The sequence below is a fragment of the Trichomycterus rosablanca genome, chromosome 12 (assembly GCF_030014385.1).
Source record: "Trichomycterus rosablanca isolate fTriRos1 chromosome 12, fTriRos1.hap1, whole genome shotgun sequence".
In the NCBI taxonomy this organism is placed as follows: domain Eukaryota; kingdom Metazoa; phylum Chordata; class Actinopteri; order Siluriformes; family Trichomycteridae; genus Trichomycterus; species Trichomycterus rosablanca.
In genome coordinates, this window is record NC_085999.1 from 32,052,583 (window position 1) to 32,071,466 (window position 18,884).

At 37.5% G+C, this 18,884-nt stretch overlaps 1 protein-coding gene across 2 annotated transcripts in view; it reads left to right on the plus strand.

The window, feature by feature from the left end:
• Positions 1-12,849: 12,849 nt before the first annotated feature.
• Positions 12,850-18,884, plus strand: part of plcl1 (phospholipase C like 1) — a 60,774-nt gene continuing 54,739 nt past the window's right edge. Inside the window, exon 1 of one of the 2 annotated variants that reach the window (XM_063006445.1) lies at positions 12,850-13,535. In XM_063006445.1, the coding sequence (XP_062862515.1) occupies positions 13,353-13,535 (183 nt within the window). In that variant the 5' untranslated portion in view covers positions 12,850-13,352. Of the gene's footprint in view, positions 13,536-17,341; positions 17,392-18,884 lie in introns of those variants that run through there. The other variant, XM_063006446.1, reaches the window with a different exon arrangement.

Consider the following 18,884-nt stretch of genomic DNA (forward strand, 5'->3'; position numbering starts at 1 on the left):
CTGTTTGCTGGCAGGTTTTAAAAGACTATTGTTCATTTATTGATTATAAAATTAAAACTGATCAATTATTCTATAATTATTTCATAAGTTTTTCATTTATATTCATCGTAACTCATGAGAGTACAACTTTACAAAGTACAGAGCCCCTGAGAAGACATTGTGAGTTTTTTTCAATAAAAAAAGTAAATAAAAAAAACGTATTTAAGTAAAAAAATGTTGAGCACCAGATACACCACTTTTTTTACTTAAATACACTTACTTATTTTAAAAAAATACACCATGTCCCTTCAGGGGCTCCATAACAAAGCTATTGCAATTACAATTTTTATTCATTACTAAAAGTCCAACAGAATCAGAAAATACACTGACACAAGTATTTGCACCCTCCCAATTTCTTCTATTTTCACATTTGACACACTCACATATTTCAGATAATCAAACGTTTAATATTAGAAAAAGACCAAAGTAAACACAGTTGCAATAAGAAACCAGTAAATATTAAATTTGAACAAATAAAAAAAATAATTGTGTTTTACCATCTCTTTATCCTATTTACACTGACATTTAATATTGATTTTTAAAATGTATTTATAATATAGCTTGAAAATGAGTAGAAAGAATATTTATATACAACATTTTAAACAATTCAACAATTTCAAGCTTATTAAGTTCTTGATAGGTAAATTAGCTGAATGCAAATTAAAAAAATGAAACCATTTCTTTTAATTGGAAAAAAAAAATATTATTCAAATGATTTTGTAAAGACAAAAATTTATATTTTGCACCCAGTGTTTCCCAATGGAACTGGACCCACTGCAACCGTGACCAGGATGAAACAGTTGTTACAACAACCCTGATAAAAATAAATAAAAGCATTTACTAATGGTGATTTTTTAAAGGTGTATTTATTTATGTTATGTCATGTTATGTTTTTTGCTGATATTTTTGATTGATTGGATTCAAAGAAGCTGCAGAATTACCGGACACAAGAGTAGGATGAAGTGATTAGTAATAATAAACAATTAAACTGCTTGTCATCACACATTTAGGCTAGTTTGTGGGTGCACATAGCAAAGTTAATGTGAGGCCATTTCAGGCCTGAGAGTTAAAACATCTGGCTTTTGTTTTTGCATGCTGTCAGTGCTTCTTAAATAACACCCCCTCACACTGGATTTAGAAAGAATACACTGGTATAAATACTAATGCGTTTTCACTGAAAAAATCCAGCTTGTAAGGACTACTAGACTTAGTACTAATACTTTTAACTTTGTTAAACAATATAAATAATATTTATTTGTTAAACAAATAAAGAATCAGCATAAAATTAAATACATTTGGTAGCACTTACTTTTGCTAATGGTAAATTTTATATCTAGTTGAAAACCCTTTTTGTAGAACTAACACATGACTGCCACTTTTTGCCATGCCAGCCTGCCAGAAGATTCAACAAAAACAATCCAAACTGAAAAAAGGGAAGGAAAAGGGCCTCATTATAGAGGGAAGGAGGGAATAGTTGACGTTTTCTCCTCCCCCCTTCCAACAAGACAGTAAATAATTCTATTAATACACTTTTGTGGCTGAGTCAGGCCCAAAGCTGGCTGATGTGGAAAGAAAAGAAGAAAAACATAGAGCTGAAGGAAATGCTTTTTACTGCCTTTTACTGGACCATTTGTCAACCAGACATCTTAAAACAATGCCTGGGCTCTGCATGGTCTAACAAAGAGAAGATTCAAGATTTAAGAAAAGTTTTAAAACTTTTTTTTTGTAATTTCTGTGAATAGTTTTAGTTAGTTTATCTTATTTATCGTGTGACTGGCTCCCCCAGAATCACACACTCTGGACTGCCCCAGACATAGCCAATCATGTCTATATGTAGATGCACGAGTGGCTGATAGCACTGCTGGTGCTATAGAACCTTGGATCTTAACATTGGTGGGCTGGCACACTTTACTGCTGCACCACCCCAGCACCTCTCTATACTCTGTATAACTGATAAACATTTTAAAAGCACCTCCTAAACCTGACATGTAACTGACTCACTCCCTCACTCTTTATCCTCAGCATGAGAATGTTTTTCCCTGAATGTTTTTGGCAATGTGGTATTTATGGTATTTTTTATATTGAAGCAGTCACACTAGTGCTTTGCATTATTTCCACTGTGTTTCCATTCCATTTATTTCCCAAAGGGTCATAAATGGCTCTGTGGATGAAAGCTGTCTTTTAGATAAATGGGTTTTCCAGTTTCTCAAAAGAGTCTTCAACATTTACAGCTATAATTTTTTATTTTTTATGTACGTATCAGTTCATGACTGAGATTGGAGCCGGTTTATTGAACCAGACACAGATCGCACTTGAAATATCAAACAAATATCTCTTCAACTAACATCTTAAGATACTTAGAGCCTCCAATCACCAAGCCTTCATCATTTCTTCACCACAAAAAGATCTTGATCAACACAAAGATTTGATTAACATTAGGTATAAGTACTTCTTTCTAGTGTCTTCTTTCATCATTAGAATGTTGATCAAGTTATAGGATTAACTGACTGAATACAATTTATGTACCCACCTATTTATTACTCCTAGAACTGAAACAGGAGAGGTATCTCATGTATTGTCTTGAAATTTTAATTATCTCTGGAACTTTTCGTTTTTTGTGGCTAACCCCCTCCCCCTTGTTTTAATTTATTCAATACAAAATGCTTATTGTGATATTTCAAAAACAATTAAATAAATCTGATGGGTAAAAGATATAGATACAAAAGCTTGGATTATTAATTTATGCAAGAAACCCCTTGTCTCCTGCTTTTTCTTTGTCCCTGTGATAAGCAAGCTGCAGTTAACCCCTAAAGTCCAGAATTTGAAGCAAAGGTTTTGGCCTTGCATGTCAGCCTCCAATGTAAAGCGTACTTGATTTGTTGTACATCTAGACAAATTTCCTTCCAGCAGAAGATGAGTTTGGATTTTCTTTCTTGTCTTTGGATAAGGATCCACCATTTCTTGTACTTTGGGTGGACTCAAGGTAGCCCTTTATATATGGGCATAAGACAACCAGTTAGGTTTCAGAGTCAAATGGCATGAAACCAAACTAATAATCTACATCAGGGGTTTTCAACCTTTTTGGACATGCGCCCCCTTCCGTGTGCCGACCTCGAACTTGCGCCACCCGGCCCCATCAACTTAGCTTTTATTAGCTTGACAAGCTAAAAGAATATTTACAATATATTATATTTTAATATAAAATAATATAAATAACGTTGTGCACATCATACATATGCTGCAATTTTGCTGATTGAAATATTTACTTCAAAAAGATAATACAGCCCGATCTTATTTAGTGCGACGACTGAGCCTGTTTCTGTGAGCACATTATAGAAATTCGTGGTTCAATATCAGTTACAGCTAGTCTTGCTTTAGATGTAGATAAAAGCAGAAATGTTACTTTACAGAGCCAAGTAGAGGCAAAGGTACATCAATTGCTAAGTTTGCTAGTTCTGCTTTGACTGACAGAAAACTCAGGGTAGCTAAGTTATAGCTTTTATTAATAACAGTAAAAACGGAGAGATGACTGAGGAGAGAAACTCAGAACGTGCACAAGCTTCACTTCATACGATCGACTACTGAATCATGTATAGCAGTACTGTGAAGAGAGCATCTCCCACTTTACACCTCTCTTAAAGACACACGCACACACACACACACACACACACACACACACACACTCACACACACACGTCCTATAACAGCGGTCATTGTTTTTGTCATTGATTTATCTTCACTGTTAGCCCTATTTTTAAGTTATGCTGGTCCTTTTTTCCCACTTATGTGGATAAAAAAATAAATTGCTTTAGTTTTGAAAGTAAAAGAATCTCGTAATGTCACCCCACAGGTTGAAAACCCTTGATCTAGATTGCTGGCGTATCAAATTTCACTAAGTTCTACACAGTAAAAGAACAGTTGCAAAATATTTGACACTGCCATGACATTGTGTCCCTTAAAAATTGAACATTTATCTGAATTCAACCAATCAGTCAAATCAGTATCCAATCCCCTGAACTTCTGCTCAGAGAAGAAACTGAACTCTTTTCTAATTCTAGCAGCGCCATCTCGCGGTGATAATACGAAGTTTTCATAATGAGGTGTTTTGACGAACACTACAAATTCAAGGTTATTTAAGTTCCTGGAATCATTAAATCAGCTTGTAAAAACCTTGGATCTTATCGCTGCTTAGTTCTTGGAAAACTATTAAACCAAACGGAGGCATCAAATGTGCCAGATCACACAAAATGTTGTAACCATCAAAACAAGGTAGTGTCAAAACACAGCAGTTCTAATAGCAGGTTTGATCATTTTGTTAACAAGAACTTACATTGAGAGTCAGTTATTAAATACTTATTTAGCATATATAGTATGGAAATGAATATATTCCCCTGGTTACATTAGTTATCGTTCTTTTTTTCTTTCTTTTTCCATTAATTTGTAGTTTTCATGTTGTGCATTGTTTGTAAGCAGTGATGTTTAGCAGCAAGGCCTGGCTCACTGTTAGAAGTGTATTTTATGCAGAAGGTTGATGGGTTTAGGTTCAGGGTTTTGTCAGTTTCCTCTACACCGAATTTGCAAACCATTTCTGTGCTTTAAGCATGGGTGAATTCATCTGCTAACACAGGAAACCGTTGCCACAGATTCGGGTCACAATTCTTTAGAATGTCATTGCATGTTGTAGCATTAAGTTTTCTCTTTACTGAATCTAATGGACAGACCTAGAGATTTATTGTTTCTCAGAGTAACTATAGCTGGCACCATGCATTTCAGCAGGTTGATTTCCTTGGTATCTACCAGACTTGAAATTGTCAATTAGACAAGATGGTTAGGAACACTTTTTGCACTGCTTTGGAATCCAGTGCTGGTGTTCATTAAACCACATCGTGCAAATTATATTTGGGTTTGTGCATGGTAATCTTGGGCTTGTGTCCAGCTTATCATAGATACCCAATTCATGAAGCTCCATATGAACAGTTATTTTTTTTAATGCATTTTCTCCCATTTTCCTCCCGATTTAGTGCACTCAATTTCTCTTCCGCTGCTGATGGATACCTGATTGTGTACACGCCTCTTCAGTTAGTATCTGCTGCAGGCACTGCCAATTGTGCCCGGATGGCGCCCAGCCGACCGGTGGCAACGCCGAGTTTCGAACCAAGGAGTTCAGAATCATAGCGTTGGTGTGCTAGCGGAATATCCCGCTGCCCCACCTGCCCTATATGAACAACAATTATTGTTAACCCAAATGTGTTTGTTTATTTTTATGACTTTAATTTATTATTAATTTACTAGGTTGACATTGTTTAGCTCACAGTTATGAGTAATTACTGTAGAAATCCACAAAATTTCCACAATAACAAATGTATTTCTTGTTACTATATGCAGTATTTAGTTTTTCTGGTCTAACACACCTAAAAAAAAAAGCTCAAATTTATATTATCAGAACTGAAATTAAGGTACTGGTCTAGAATAGGATGTATGCTGTACATTAAAGCTGCAGTGTGTATTTTTTTCAATGATTATATACACAGCCATAACATGTCTGTAGAGAAAAATATAGTTAAATGATTTGCATTGCATTCTTGCAAGTCACCTCGTAAAAACCCAAAAATATTTAGTGGAAGTCAAAGCAATCTGGTGGTTGATTACTGTTAGAATGTATCTTGATCAGATTACCGTGTGCCACACACCAGATGGTACGAAATATCCTTGGTTAGAGTTGGGTAACATTTTCTGGAAAAAAAAAAAGATTTTCAAATCTGCAAAGACTACAAACATAAATATTGCAGAGTTAAGTATGATTTATTCTACAATAATTAGATATAAAGCTTATTTATACCTCCAAATTTGAAGTGCTGCAGCAAATATGACTTTCTGAAAGATTCACTTCTGTTCGAATTCTGGAACGAATCCATTATCCTGAGGTTACACCGACACACAGCCACTCGCACCTGCATTCGAAATCTTGAAACACTGCTGAAGGGTTCAGCCTGTGCTCAGCTGTTAAAGTGCCTGGCAGCTTTTCCCCGAAAGCAATCACAGCAGAACATTATGCAGAAGCCTTGTACCTCACACTGGCCTCTATTTGTAACCAAAACACTTCTGGTGTGTATGGTGTTGCAGGTAATGTTTGCTGCAATGGGTGTAGAATATTGCGGTGATTTCAGATGAATTCTGACTAGTTGCTGATGAAACCCTGGGATTAAGGTTTTAACAACCTCGACCCAACTAAACCCTTTTAATTGGAGCTTAAATATGGAATGCTTTAATTACTAACAAAACACAGGTTTGAAGTGGTGGACGCTTAAAAACAGAAGCCTAATCCACATCAGCCAATGACTGACCTAAACAGTCATGGTTTCAGGTTCTTTTCCATTATAAATAAAGTTTTAAAAAGGAAGACAAATCGTCATGTTGCTCATTTATTTTCATTATCCATTCATCCATGGTCAGGGTCATAAAGGGGCCAGCGCCAGAGTTCAGCTAGAATCACTGAATGGAAAGCAAAAATATAAACTGGACAGAATAATAAAGGGCAATTTGTTTTCTTTACATAAGGGAGGGTAGCACTGTTGCCTTACAGCAAGAAGAGATTGGGTTTGATTCCCAGACCAGGTGGGCAGGAGTCCTTTCTGCGTGCAGTTTGCATGTTCTCCCTGTGTCTGCATGGGTTTCCTCAGGTATCTCCAGTTTCCTCCCACAAACCCAAAGACATGCAGTCAGGCTAACTGGAGCTACAAGAAATTGCCCAAAGTGTGAGTGAGTGTGTGAATGTGTGTTGTGTGTTTACCCTGTGACTGACTGCTTATTGAATCAGACCCACTGCAATCCTGACCAGGATAAGCATTGGCAACACAGACAATGAATGAATGAATACATTGCTTCACATAGTCACATTGTTTTTCCTAAAGCTGTATAAGCTAACCCAGCTTTTTTAAAGAGGTTAATATGTAGTAAGAAACAAAGTATCCTGAAGAAACCCAGGCAGACACTAGAAGAACATGCTAAAGTTTTCAGACAGTGATTGGAGGCAATGATTAAATTCAGGTCTTGACGAACAACCGAGTGAGATTCTGCAAGCAGGGTTTGAACCTGTGTAGGAAATCTTGTTTGAATCCAATGTCCAGTGAGTCCAAAGTCTTAACCTCTAGCCCATTGCAACATAGGAATTAAAAAGCTTTAAGATTCATAAATACACACCCTCAAGTGTTACAAATTCATCTGTTTTGTAAAATGTTTCAAAACAGTGTAACTTGAATACACTCTTATTACACTTTTTGTTCTATTCCAACTTTTTGGTATGCCAAACAAGTTCGACAGCTAAAACAATAAAAGTCATTTTTTGTTTGTTTGTCAGTTGAATAAAGGTTAATATATTTAGCAAATCACAGATTCTTGTTTTTATTGCATTTTTCAAAATGTTCCAACTCTAGAATTGGGTTTGTACATCAGAAAGAGGCCAAATGCTTTTTTATGGCACTCTGTGTGGTTATTTTGCTACAAAAGTTTTAATAAGGGTAGTTCAACAAATGCTCAGGATCTGTGTTTTATTAAAAAAGCTTCTTTTATTAAGGCTCAACTGGTGTTTGTTTTCAGATGTTGAGCAGAGGAAACTGTTTGTGTGCAGACCTTGCACCTGCACATGTCTCTTTTTCTTTACCAAAACAGTAAGAGAGGGAGGAGGATTGCAGGAGTGAAGGATAGAGGGATTAAAAACAAACAAAAGAAAAGCCCCGACACACATCTGACATGGCTTCTACCCACACGTTTGTTGTGGTTCAAGAAGTGCAAATGGGTGAACATGGTGAGGTTTACAGAAAACATTCCAGTTCTGTTTAAAAAAAAGGTAAAAATAGAGCATGTTGCACAGTGTCTCTTTCACACCCAGTTCTTTAAAAGTTATATAATGAATTGATCTGTTCTCTAAACTAATGCTGGAAATAAAGCTTTTTGGTTTAATACACTGTATGTCTAAGAGGGCTTGTGGTGATCTGACTCTTCTTAATCAAATCAGGTTTTGTTCAGATAGCAGCAGATTCAAAATCAGAAGCTGAAAATGACTAGCTTAGGAGAATAAAGGGGAAAACGTTGCTAGGTGGGGCCTCTATGCACCAGACTTGTTTGTCCAGCACTTCCCACAGATGCATAATCAAACTGAACTTTTTGTCATGAACCTGAAACCACTCCTGAACATTGTTGTGGTGTGGCAAGGCCCATTATTCTGCTGAAAGAGGCCACTGCCTTTAAGGATTACCTTTGCCAGGAGAAGGGTGTCCTTAGTCTGAAATAATGTTTAGATAAGTGGTACGTTTCAATGTAAAATCAAGCTAAAAGTCATGACCTAAGATTTCCCAGCATTACATTACCCAGAGTATCACACCGCATCCACCAGCTTGCCTTCTTCCCATAGTGCATCCTGAAGCCATCTCTTTGCCATGTAAGCGATGCACACATGATGTAAAAGAAAACATAATTTATCAAACCAGACCACCTTTTCCTGTTGTTCTGTGGTTCAGATCTGGTGCTCACATGCTCACTGTAGGTGCACTCTGATCAGTCTGCAGCTATGCATCTTGTGTTCTAACACCTTTCTATCTTAGCACTATTAACTTTTGGAGCAATTTGTGCTACAGTAGTTTTTTGTGGGATTGGACCCGAGGGGAAAGCTTTTGCTCTAATGTGCATCATTGAGCATTTGGCTCCCAGCCCCTGCACGATTGTTTTTCCATGGACCATGTTTGGTAGGTACTAACCACTGCATGCTGAGAACCCCCCTATAAGACTTTTCATGATCTGTCCTAGTCATCTAGCCATTACAATTTGGCCCTTGCCTAAATCAGTCAGACCCTTAGCCTTGCTTTCCACATATCAACTTCAAGAACTGTCTGTACACTTGCTGTTTAATGTATCCCATCCCTTTAACATGAGCTATTTGTACTATTGTAATGTCATTTATCTCACTCGTCAGTGGTTGTAATGTTGTGACTGATCGGTGTATGTTTGAATAGGGTTTATAGTACGGAGCTGTATTGAGAGACCAGTCCTAGAATGTATGTTACAGCATGCAATAATATTTCAGAGAAATATGTTTTTAATGTTGTGGCAGGAGTTTGAGGAAGCTTGTTGCTTGTCCTCAGCATGACAGTGGTCAACAAGAAAAACTTAAAGCGGAAGAACTTGACTGATCTCTACAGAGCCCGGACCTCATTAAAATATATAATGGGGACCAAAAGTCTGTGAGCACTAATGAAAATATTCTGTTTCCTCAATTTTAATACAATGTTTATCTACAAATCACAAAATCAGCATAATGAAGAATTTATGTAAATTTTGAAACTTCATAGTACAGTATTTGGTATGTTCCACTTGACAATATTTCAGAAAGCTTGGCCCATATAATACAAAAACAAAAGCATTTTCAGATGTGATCTTAGACCTTTGGTCTTTATTTATCCATAAGTGCCTTGATGATGGTGGTTTACACTGAGCACTGTCCAACAAGCCTGTACAAAATCTTCCATATGTGTTCAGTTTTGTTGAGATCTGGTGACTGTGTTGATCATAGAATGTGATTAACATTATTACAATATTATTTACATGATTGAACTAACAGATACATCCTCATGCCATGTGGGGAAGGGAATTGTCACACTGGAAAAGATGACCTACATCACAATGATTTATCATATTAATAATGATGATCTTTTAAAATAACTCAATTTTGCAAATAGCCTTTCTGGGAGGGCAGGTGGACCCACACCATGCCAGCAAAATATCTGCAACATCTCAAGCAAATGTAACGTTCCTCCACTCATTCAGTTTTTCTTTGACACCAATCTATATAACATATTAGTATCAGGCTGGTCAATATTGTTTGACATGCTTTACTACCACATTTACAGCTACATTTTACATACGGTTGTCAGGACAAGGTCATACCAAGTCATGTTGGTTCTTTATTTCTGTGACTGAATGGAACACTTATTTTTTTGTACAAAAAAACAAAACTCTCTTTACGCATATAAATAGGAATGGTTTAACTCCACCTATTAGAATGTAGAAGGAACAGTGATCTTTTGCTAAAGCCTGAAAGAAGATCTAGACAGTCACATTATAATGTGAGAAAATATTTGAGAAAATGCATACCACTATCCACAGCCGTGAAAGATTCATGTTGCCATGCACTTAGAATCAAACTAGTCCTATTTATTACAAAGAAAAGTACCCAGCAATAGTAAATCACAAATAATAACAAAGAATCAAAAGGCTATGAACAAAGAGTTTTATATGCCAATACATTAATAATCTTCTTGTTGTATGTATATTTTGACCCAGTGCAAAAAAGCAACAGTAATTGTACAAAGTTACTTAAAATCATTTTAGCAAGAACAAGGTGGGTATTAAGTATTTTAATAATGTAGTCACAAAATAAGAACTGTTGCAACAACCCTTGGATTTACAGGACTGCTTCTACAGTACATAAATGTCCAATTCAAGTTTCAATTATATTTAAACTTCTATCTTCAGCTGTAATTACAAAGGCTGACCTTAAGCTAGCACTGTTCTTTGAAATGCTGACAATGTGGATACTAGGAAAGGTCATTTAGAACATCTGATTACTGGTAATTTTAAATCAGGTCACAGTTCATTGCCAAATGCATAAGTCAAAACTGGCCATGCATGTACGTACACAAAAAGAGACAAGAAAAGTGTGATGCAGTAAATATTTAGGCCCAGTGACACTATAACACTATAACACACTATAATGCACCTCATGAGAATAACACTAACATTTGTTACCATACCACTTCAAACTGAAGTCCAACAAATTAGGGTGGAAAAACCCAGGCATAATGGACCAGTACATACACCAGTCCAAATGTTCTACAATCAGCTTAGTTTAGCAGTAGCATGGAGATGCTAGTGACTAGCCTCAGGTAGGTGTGAGACTTGTGGGAAACATGCTAATAACCCACGCGCTCTGTCAACATTCCACAGCCTGGCTACACCTTCACCTGCATTTCACCTCTCTTATAGGTGTTTTTCTTTGAAGTTTTACTCTTTCTTTTTCTAATGGACACATTTGATCTTTGTTCATATTGTCTAGATTCATCTATTGATCCTAATTCCACAGTATGGCATGTTTAATATCCTTCTCAGATCACAAAATGAAAATATAAAAATGCACTGAGCCAACAAAGAACTGAAAGTCAATTTCACAAATGTAAAACAAGTATCACTTTGGTTTTACCATGTATTTAGAGTCGGTATGATATGAGGTAATAATTATGCATAAAAAGTTTGAAAAATAATTGGCATTTAAACATCACAAATTGACAGTGTTGTAACTTTGTTGCTAAGCGGTTGCCAATTACAGTTCTTATACATCTACAAAATAAATTGCTTTTGGAAGCACTGTGATTAAATATTGGCTCATTCCTCTTGGCAATCATTATGAGGCTCCGCTGACTTCATCCTTCATAGGTTTTTTAATGGGTTTCGAGTGAAGTGTCAGGATAGTTCATCCAAGCATTGTTCTTCTTTTTTAAGAAACTAATATTTATATAATTATGTTTGAAGTCGTCTCCAACTATCTTCAATTATGTCACAGTTCATCGTTCTATGTATTCTAAAATAAGATTCACTTAAATTGAACTGGCTGGTTCTGAGGGAGAAAAGGTTGTATAGGTTTTTTTGGTCATTGCTTCTCAAACAGTAACTGCTGCTGACTGCTGAAGGTGCTTGCGTGAGTAGTGGAGGAGCACACAAGACTAAGCATGACTCTTCATATGTGGTCCGACTCATTGTGAGAATCCACTGCTGCCTGATGTAAAAGATGTAGCTGACTGCTTCACACTCAGAGGAGGTGGGTGCTAGTCTGCTGCCCTTCTCGACTAGTCCAACATTTTTGTCTTGGGGGTGGTGCGTGAGATTGTAATAGCAAATAAGAAGTGAAAAAAGAGGGGTAACTGGGGCAAACCCCACAAAAACGTGACATTTCACCTTTAGATAAAATATTTACTTTACTTATAAGTGAAATGAAAAGCTTATTAAAAATGACCTGGTACGGCCGCTCAGGTGGCACAGCGGTAAAAACACACGCTGGAACCAGAGCTGGGATCTCTAATACATCGTATCGAATTTCAGCTCTGCCTACCGGCTAAGGCTGAGCGGCCTCATGAACAACGATTGGCCTGTTGTTCAGATATGGGCGGGACTAAGCCGGATGGGGTCTCTCTCTCTCTCATGAGGTGCAATTACGACCTCTGCTGGCTGATTGATGGCGCCTGCACAGAGTTGAGAAAAGAGTGCTCTCAAGGTGTGTCTCTCGGTACACAACACTGAGCTGCACTGCACTCGTCAAAGTGTAGGTGATAAGATGCATACGGCATGCTGCCCACGTGTCAGAGGGGGCGTGGTGGAGAGGAAGCATGACGCAATCTGGCAATTGGGTGCGCTAACAGGGAGAAAAAGGGGGAGAAAATGTGTAAAGAAAAAAAAAGACCTGGTACAAAAAGCGTTAGTGAATAATTGAGTGAGAGGTGCTGTGTCTTAAACAGACTAGTTCACTGAATGGTTAGTAACGTAGCAAATCATAGCTTATTTTGAAACTTTGGTAGTATGTACTGTAGTTTGGAACGCAGCCGGTCAGCGCAAGAAACCTGTAGAGTGAAATTTGATTGGTCAGAAAACGCTTCAATCAAGCTACAAGGGGCGGGGAGTTAGAGACCTGTGGGCGTGGTTACATCGTGCCAGAGTGTGATGTTGCCCTTGACAGCTCGGCTCATTGAAGAGGGGAGACACATCAGAGCAGCCGGCTTCCTACAGTCAGCTGTAGACTACTGAATATAACCGAGCTATACTCAAACACACCTGTTAAAATGGGGTTGTTTGGGGGTATTTTTGTTTGGACAAGTGAACTTAATATTTCAGAAGAGTGTTTATAATGAGAAACTTTGTCTAAACTTGACTTTTGAGACGTTGTGACCGGTGTTTAGCTGAAGTTGGCGCGCGGCATCTCTCGTGACGAGACTTGTTGCGCTCGAGCCAGGTAAAGAACGACTACTGTTTTGTCGACCAGAATGCGCAAAACAGCGCCAAATTGTTTCCCGAAGACTATTCTGTGTATCTATTCGGCTTTGCGAGTCGAATGTAGGCGAAATAATCGCAACTAGTAGCGCGTTTATTCTCGTACAGGCGCCTCTTCTAAAAAAAAGTCCATGTTGGTCGAGGATCCAAACCTGAACCCCTGCACTACATTACTCCGCGTCACTCTTCTTTAAGTTTGTTGCTGGACTATAAACAGAGGTGTGATGTCGGAGAGAGAGTGTGATGGAGAGGAAGGCTCGGATTCGATCCCGCCGGCTGCTCTTGCGGCTGCATGGCGGGGAGCGAGGCGCAGTGGAGCGGTGCTGCTGGCGGACAGAGACTCCGACTCTCCGCTCCTGGAGAGCGTAAAAGCTGCAGCAGCTCCGCGCAGGAGCAGCATCATCAAGGTACGATCATCAGCACAGCAGGACTGCACACCTGCACACCTGATCATTTCATTTCATTCACCTGTGAGTCAGTAAAGAAAAGTTCATCTCACTGCACTTCTGCAGCACCTGTGACCTGCTTGCATGCACACAGATGTAGGGGAAAGCGGGGGTGGCTGGCAGAGTTTTAGTGTTTGTGGTATATAAGCATACAGCAGGTTAGGGAGCAGCAGCAGACTAACATTACCTAACATTACATCTTTAAAACGTTCATTTTCATGTCTGAACATTTGTCTTAGATTAGTTATAACTGAATTCCAACAATACCCATCATGTCGTAGATGAGACATGTTGTGAGTTTAACACAGGATATAGAGATAAACAAATCAACAAATCATTATTCACAATTAATGTAAGTATGTACAGTATAAATTTAATCTTTTATTCCCAGTATTCGATAGAATTTGATAGAATTATTTTATTTCTTGTATATAATGCATCTACTAAGAGACTTTCATCTACTAAGAGACTAATTTCAGTCTAATAGTCGATTCTATTATACTTTATTTAAATTCTGTATTTTTTAATCAAGATTATGCTGTATTACAGTCAATTCTGTTTCATTCTATATTATTCTGTTTGATTAGATTAGAATTAAATTTTTCTAATTTCCTATTAAAATTGTGGACTATTCTGATTATGTTCTCTATTTCTTGGGCACCAGTGGACACAAAACTAATTTTATCATACAGTTATATTCTACTGTACTCTATTCTATCAGAATTGTGTTGAATTAGAATTCTATTTTATTGTCTTGTCTTGCACATATATTGTATTCACATTTTATTTAGAATTTCAAGCAATTTATTTAGTTTTGTGGTTTTAAAATATATTACAACAGAATTAGATTTTTAGAATTATTTTATAATAATTATTCCAGTTTAATTTTTTGGGGGGGAATTTTACATAGTCATATTCTATTTTGGGCGCTTCTGTTGTACAGAGGTTTATCACACTAGCCCACCACCACTGAATACTGGGTTCTAATCTCAGTGGTGCTACCGGCCATCTGGGTGTCTACACAGTCATGATTGGCTATGTCTGGGGGGGTCGGATGGCTGAAGCCCTGCCATAAATCTGAGCTCTGTTCAGGGTATTTCTGCCATGCGCCCAGTGTTTTCAGTTGATGAAAATGAAAATTAAATGACTATTTAATTCTGTTATAATATTGGTATTTTAAAACTCTATTCCTATTTTGTTCAAAACAATTGTGTTTATTCTATAGCCTAGGTTACTGTTGTATTCTTGAGTATTTAACTCTATTCTGTTCCAGTTCTGTTCTATTACATTCCACATTGGTATGTGTTTACTACCTAAGGCAGGATTGAGTAAAACCTGTGTGTAGACATTTGCTGCTTGCAAAATACTTTTACTCACTGGCTTTATAATGACTGATAGTAAGTGATGAGTTTATCAGATAATTGATATTTGCACTGCATAATGTGTGTATAATTCAGCTCAAAGATTGCACAAGTTTTTTTAAGGAAGGTATTGCAGTTTTCTTCTACAGGTTTTGATGCTCAGAAAAAAGTAGTGGTATCATTAGTAGCCTAACATTGCAATAAATGTATAGAAACAGACGGGAGGGTATTTCAGGAAGTAATCTGTAGTGGGTTTCTTGCACCAGAAATGGTGTTTAAAGTCATAATATAGCAGATTTTAGTCAGTTCAGCCTCACAGTTAAAAAGGCATAGACACAAACAGACAAAGAGTTGTAACTCTGCATTATAATTAGTTCATCTCACAGTAGGTTAGTCACTCTTACGTGTTGTGGTTTATGCTTTGCTTCTGTTTTGAATACACTGAATCAGTGGTGAACCTAACTGAAAAAAAGTTTCAAAACAACAACAACAAAAGTAATTCAAATGCAGCCATATTGGCTTTTGTAAATTGCTTACATAAGCTTTATCTAACGATATCTCTAATGCTTATTGAAATGGAAATCCAAATTTCGATGTAGGACCTGTTTTAAACCAGGGGCTGAAGTTGGAATTGGCTAAGAAACAGGGCAAAGATGATGATGATGTCAGTGACAGGCACAGCTACCAGAGCTTTGCGGGCAAGCGGAGGCTTCATGTGACTTGTTCAACCCTTTGTCTTAGTTCTGGCTTTCTACTAGCCAAAGTATGAGTAATGCCCAGTCTAAGACACTGTGCATTGTTTCATAGTAGGCTAGGAGGCGTACTTTTGCTATTGTAATTAAGCAATCCTGTAAGATTTGTACAGCTGCGTGACTTATACTTGCTTAACTTACACAGCTGTGTATAGGTACACACAGAGTAGGAACCAATTAAGCGCCAGCATCCCATATTATTTGATAAATGAGGTATGTTGAGGGAGGGCAAAATAATAGTAATGCCTTATAGTAATAATAAGATAACAAGTAGTAAAGATAATAAATAGTATTTTTGTGTATTTCTTAATTAATAAATTCTGTATTTGTTTGAGTAATGAAGAAAGTGATCATCTATCATGCAGTCTGTGCTTCAGAATTGTCCAAAAAGGTTTAACATTGTTCAGTGTGATGATTGAGCAACCCATGAATCATTTTATCAGTATGTATGCATTTTTATTTTGAAGTATAGTGACCTTATTAGGATCTTTTTTCCGGGTGCTCTGGTTTCCTCCCACAAGACATGCAGCCATGCCAATTGGAGCTACTAAAGATTGGCATTAGTGTGTGTGTGAATGTGTGTGTGTCTGTGTGTTTGCCCTGTGATGTTCTTGTGCCCTGTTTGGGGTGTTTCCTGTCTTTTGCCCAGTGAATCAGACCCACTGCGACCCTGATCAGGACAAAATGGTAGTAAAACAGACAATAAATTTACAATTACATTTTTGGCATTTAGCAGACGCTTTTATCCAAAGTGACTTACAGTACTGTGACAGTATAGTGTCTAAGCAATCGAGGGTTAAGGGCCTTGCTCAAGGGCCCAACAGTGGCAGTGGTGGTGCTTAAACCAGCGACCTTTTGATTACTCGTCCTGTACCTTAACCGCTACAGCTACAACTATCCTAATGAATGATTGAATGTTGGTAACATTGCTGCCACACAGTCAGTGTCTGTTTATGCTGTTGTTATGTATGTGTTTGCACATGTACATATAATTTGAATTGTGTTGCTTCACACATGTACATGAAGCTGGCAGCCCTCCCCCTTCTTAAAAACATCTTTCCACATGTCTGTACAACGTGTACCACCATAGCACTAATATGTTTCTTTCTCAGATGTCCTTGATCTTTTTTGCTATTTATTAATATTCAGTGTGTGTACATTGCCTCTTCCAAACACATACACACTAAACCATGGCCCACAATCTGCTTCCTTTGTTTTTATTCTTGATTAAAAAAAAAAAAAAAACGTCTATACAAAAAGCTGAACAAAGATTTAGAAAAGGAGCCTGGATTATACACCTATTTTGATTTTTATTAAGATGAAATGTAACATGAAACATTTGATGAACATTGTGAAAAGTTCTAATTGTCCTGCCATTAATTTGCTGTGTAATTAAAATAATACATCACTGGGATTGTAAAGAAGTATCTTTTCTTCTGCTTTCAGTGTGTTGTGTTGCCACTTTGATCTGTGGACAATAGCTCTTTAACAAATTCTACCAGCTTTTGGTACAGAGTGTTGTTTTGTGAAGTTCTTGTATGTGAGTGTGAGTGTGTGTGTGTGATTGTGCCAGTGGGCTGCAGGTTGGGTGTTGGCAGGGGGCAGAGTAGGACTTCTGTCCACTAGTGTCACTCAGCTACTGGCGCCACAGTGCACAGAGTGATGTTGTCTTTGCTCAGCCGCACAACATCCCTCTGACTCTCCGTAAGTTTGTTTTTATCATCGTATTAGTGTGTGTGTGTGTGTGTGTGTGTGTGTTTGTGTATGTATCTGTGTGTGTGTGTGTGTGTGGCAGGTAAGTTATGGTTTGTTGGTTGCAGAATTAATCACAGTATTCCATTCACTGCACAGTCAACTTATTATCAAAATTCTGATAAATTCTGAAAATATATTCTTATAAAATAGTTGTTAGCCTTCTGTTCATTATTATTATTCATTATTTCCTCTGCGTGTTACCCACATGAGGGCTTACAATTATTTTCAAGCTACAAATTCTCACATGATTAATGTCAAGTTAATGTATCCATTAAAGTCTCAAAGTCTTATATAATTGCCTCGAAATTGAACTGTGTATTGGGGGTCAATAAAAAAATTAAAATTAAATTATAGTAATTTCTACATCAAATCCAAAATCTAGCTTGCTGTATGTGTAGAGTTACAGATTTGCTCATTTTAAAAACAAATCCACAATAAACTAATTAAACATTCAGCTTTAGACAAAGATATGTGTTGTAATCAGTCACAAATCAGTCACTGATAATGTGTTTCATGTGTTTATTAACCTCACATCATTTAAAAAAAAGGGTAATAAACATCATCTAAAAGTAATTACACAAGCCGGCTGCAAGGAAATTGGAATTTGAATCAGCCATAAATAATCAGCGCTCTTCTCTTCTTGTACCTCAGGGCTGCTAAGAAAGGAAAAGAAAAAAAACGCATTAGTTTAATTTCATCAACCGCGTCATCCTGGTCAGGGTCGAGGCAGGTCCAGCTTTACCAGGAAAGGAATACCCCGGACAGGGTGTCAGTCCATCACAGGGCTTCAGCCACAGACATAACCAACCATACCCAACCATACTTGTGGAGAGGCTGGGCTGGCTGATAGATCCAGGTTTAAATCTTAGCAGTGGCGGGCTCTGCATAATACATAGTTGCGCTGCCACCTGAGCACCATTTAAAAGCATTATTTTCATATTCCTGTTTTATCACCATTTTATCCTGGTCAGGGTTGCGGTGGCTCTCGTTTCTTCTGAATTACTTGCTGCTATTCAGTATTGCACCCCAGACAAGACATAAATCCTTTGCGGGGTACAAGCATTATATTTAAGAAATCGAAAGAATCTATTACACTGTTATTGGTGGCTGTTGTAATATATACAAGTGGACATGTGAATGATTACAATTGTATATGACACGTATATGTTTCTTCCTTCACTTGTGTGTGCAGCAAGAAGGTCCTGGGTTCGATCCCCAGGTGGGGCAGTCCAGGTCCTTTCTGTGTGGAGTTTCATGTTCTCCCTGTGTCTGCGTGGGTTTCCTCCGGGAGCTCCGGTTTCCTCCCACAGTCCAAAAACATGCAAGTGAGGTGAATTGGAGATACAAAATTGTCCATGACTGTGTTCGATATAACTTTGTGAACTGATGAACCTTGTGTAATGAGTAACTACCGTTCCTGTAATGGATGTAACCAAAGTGTA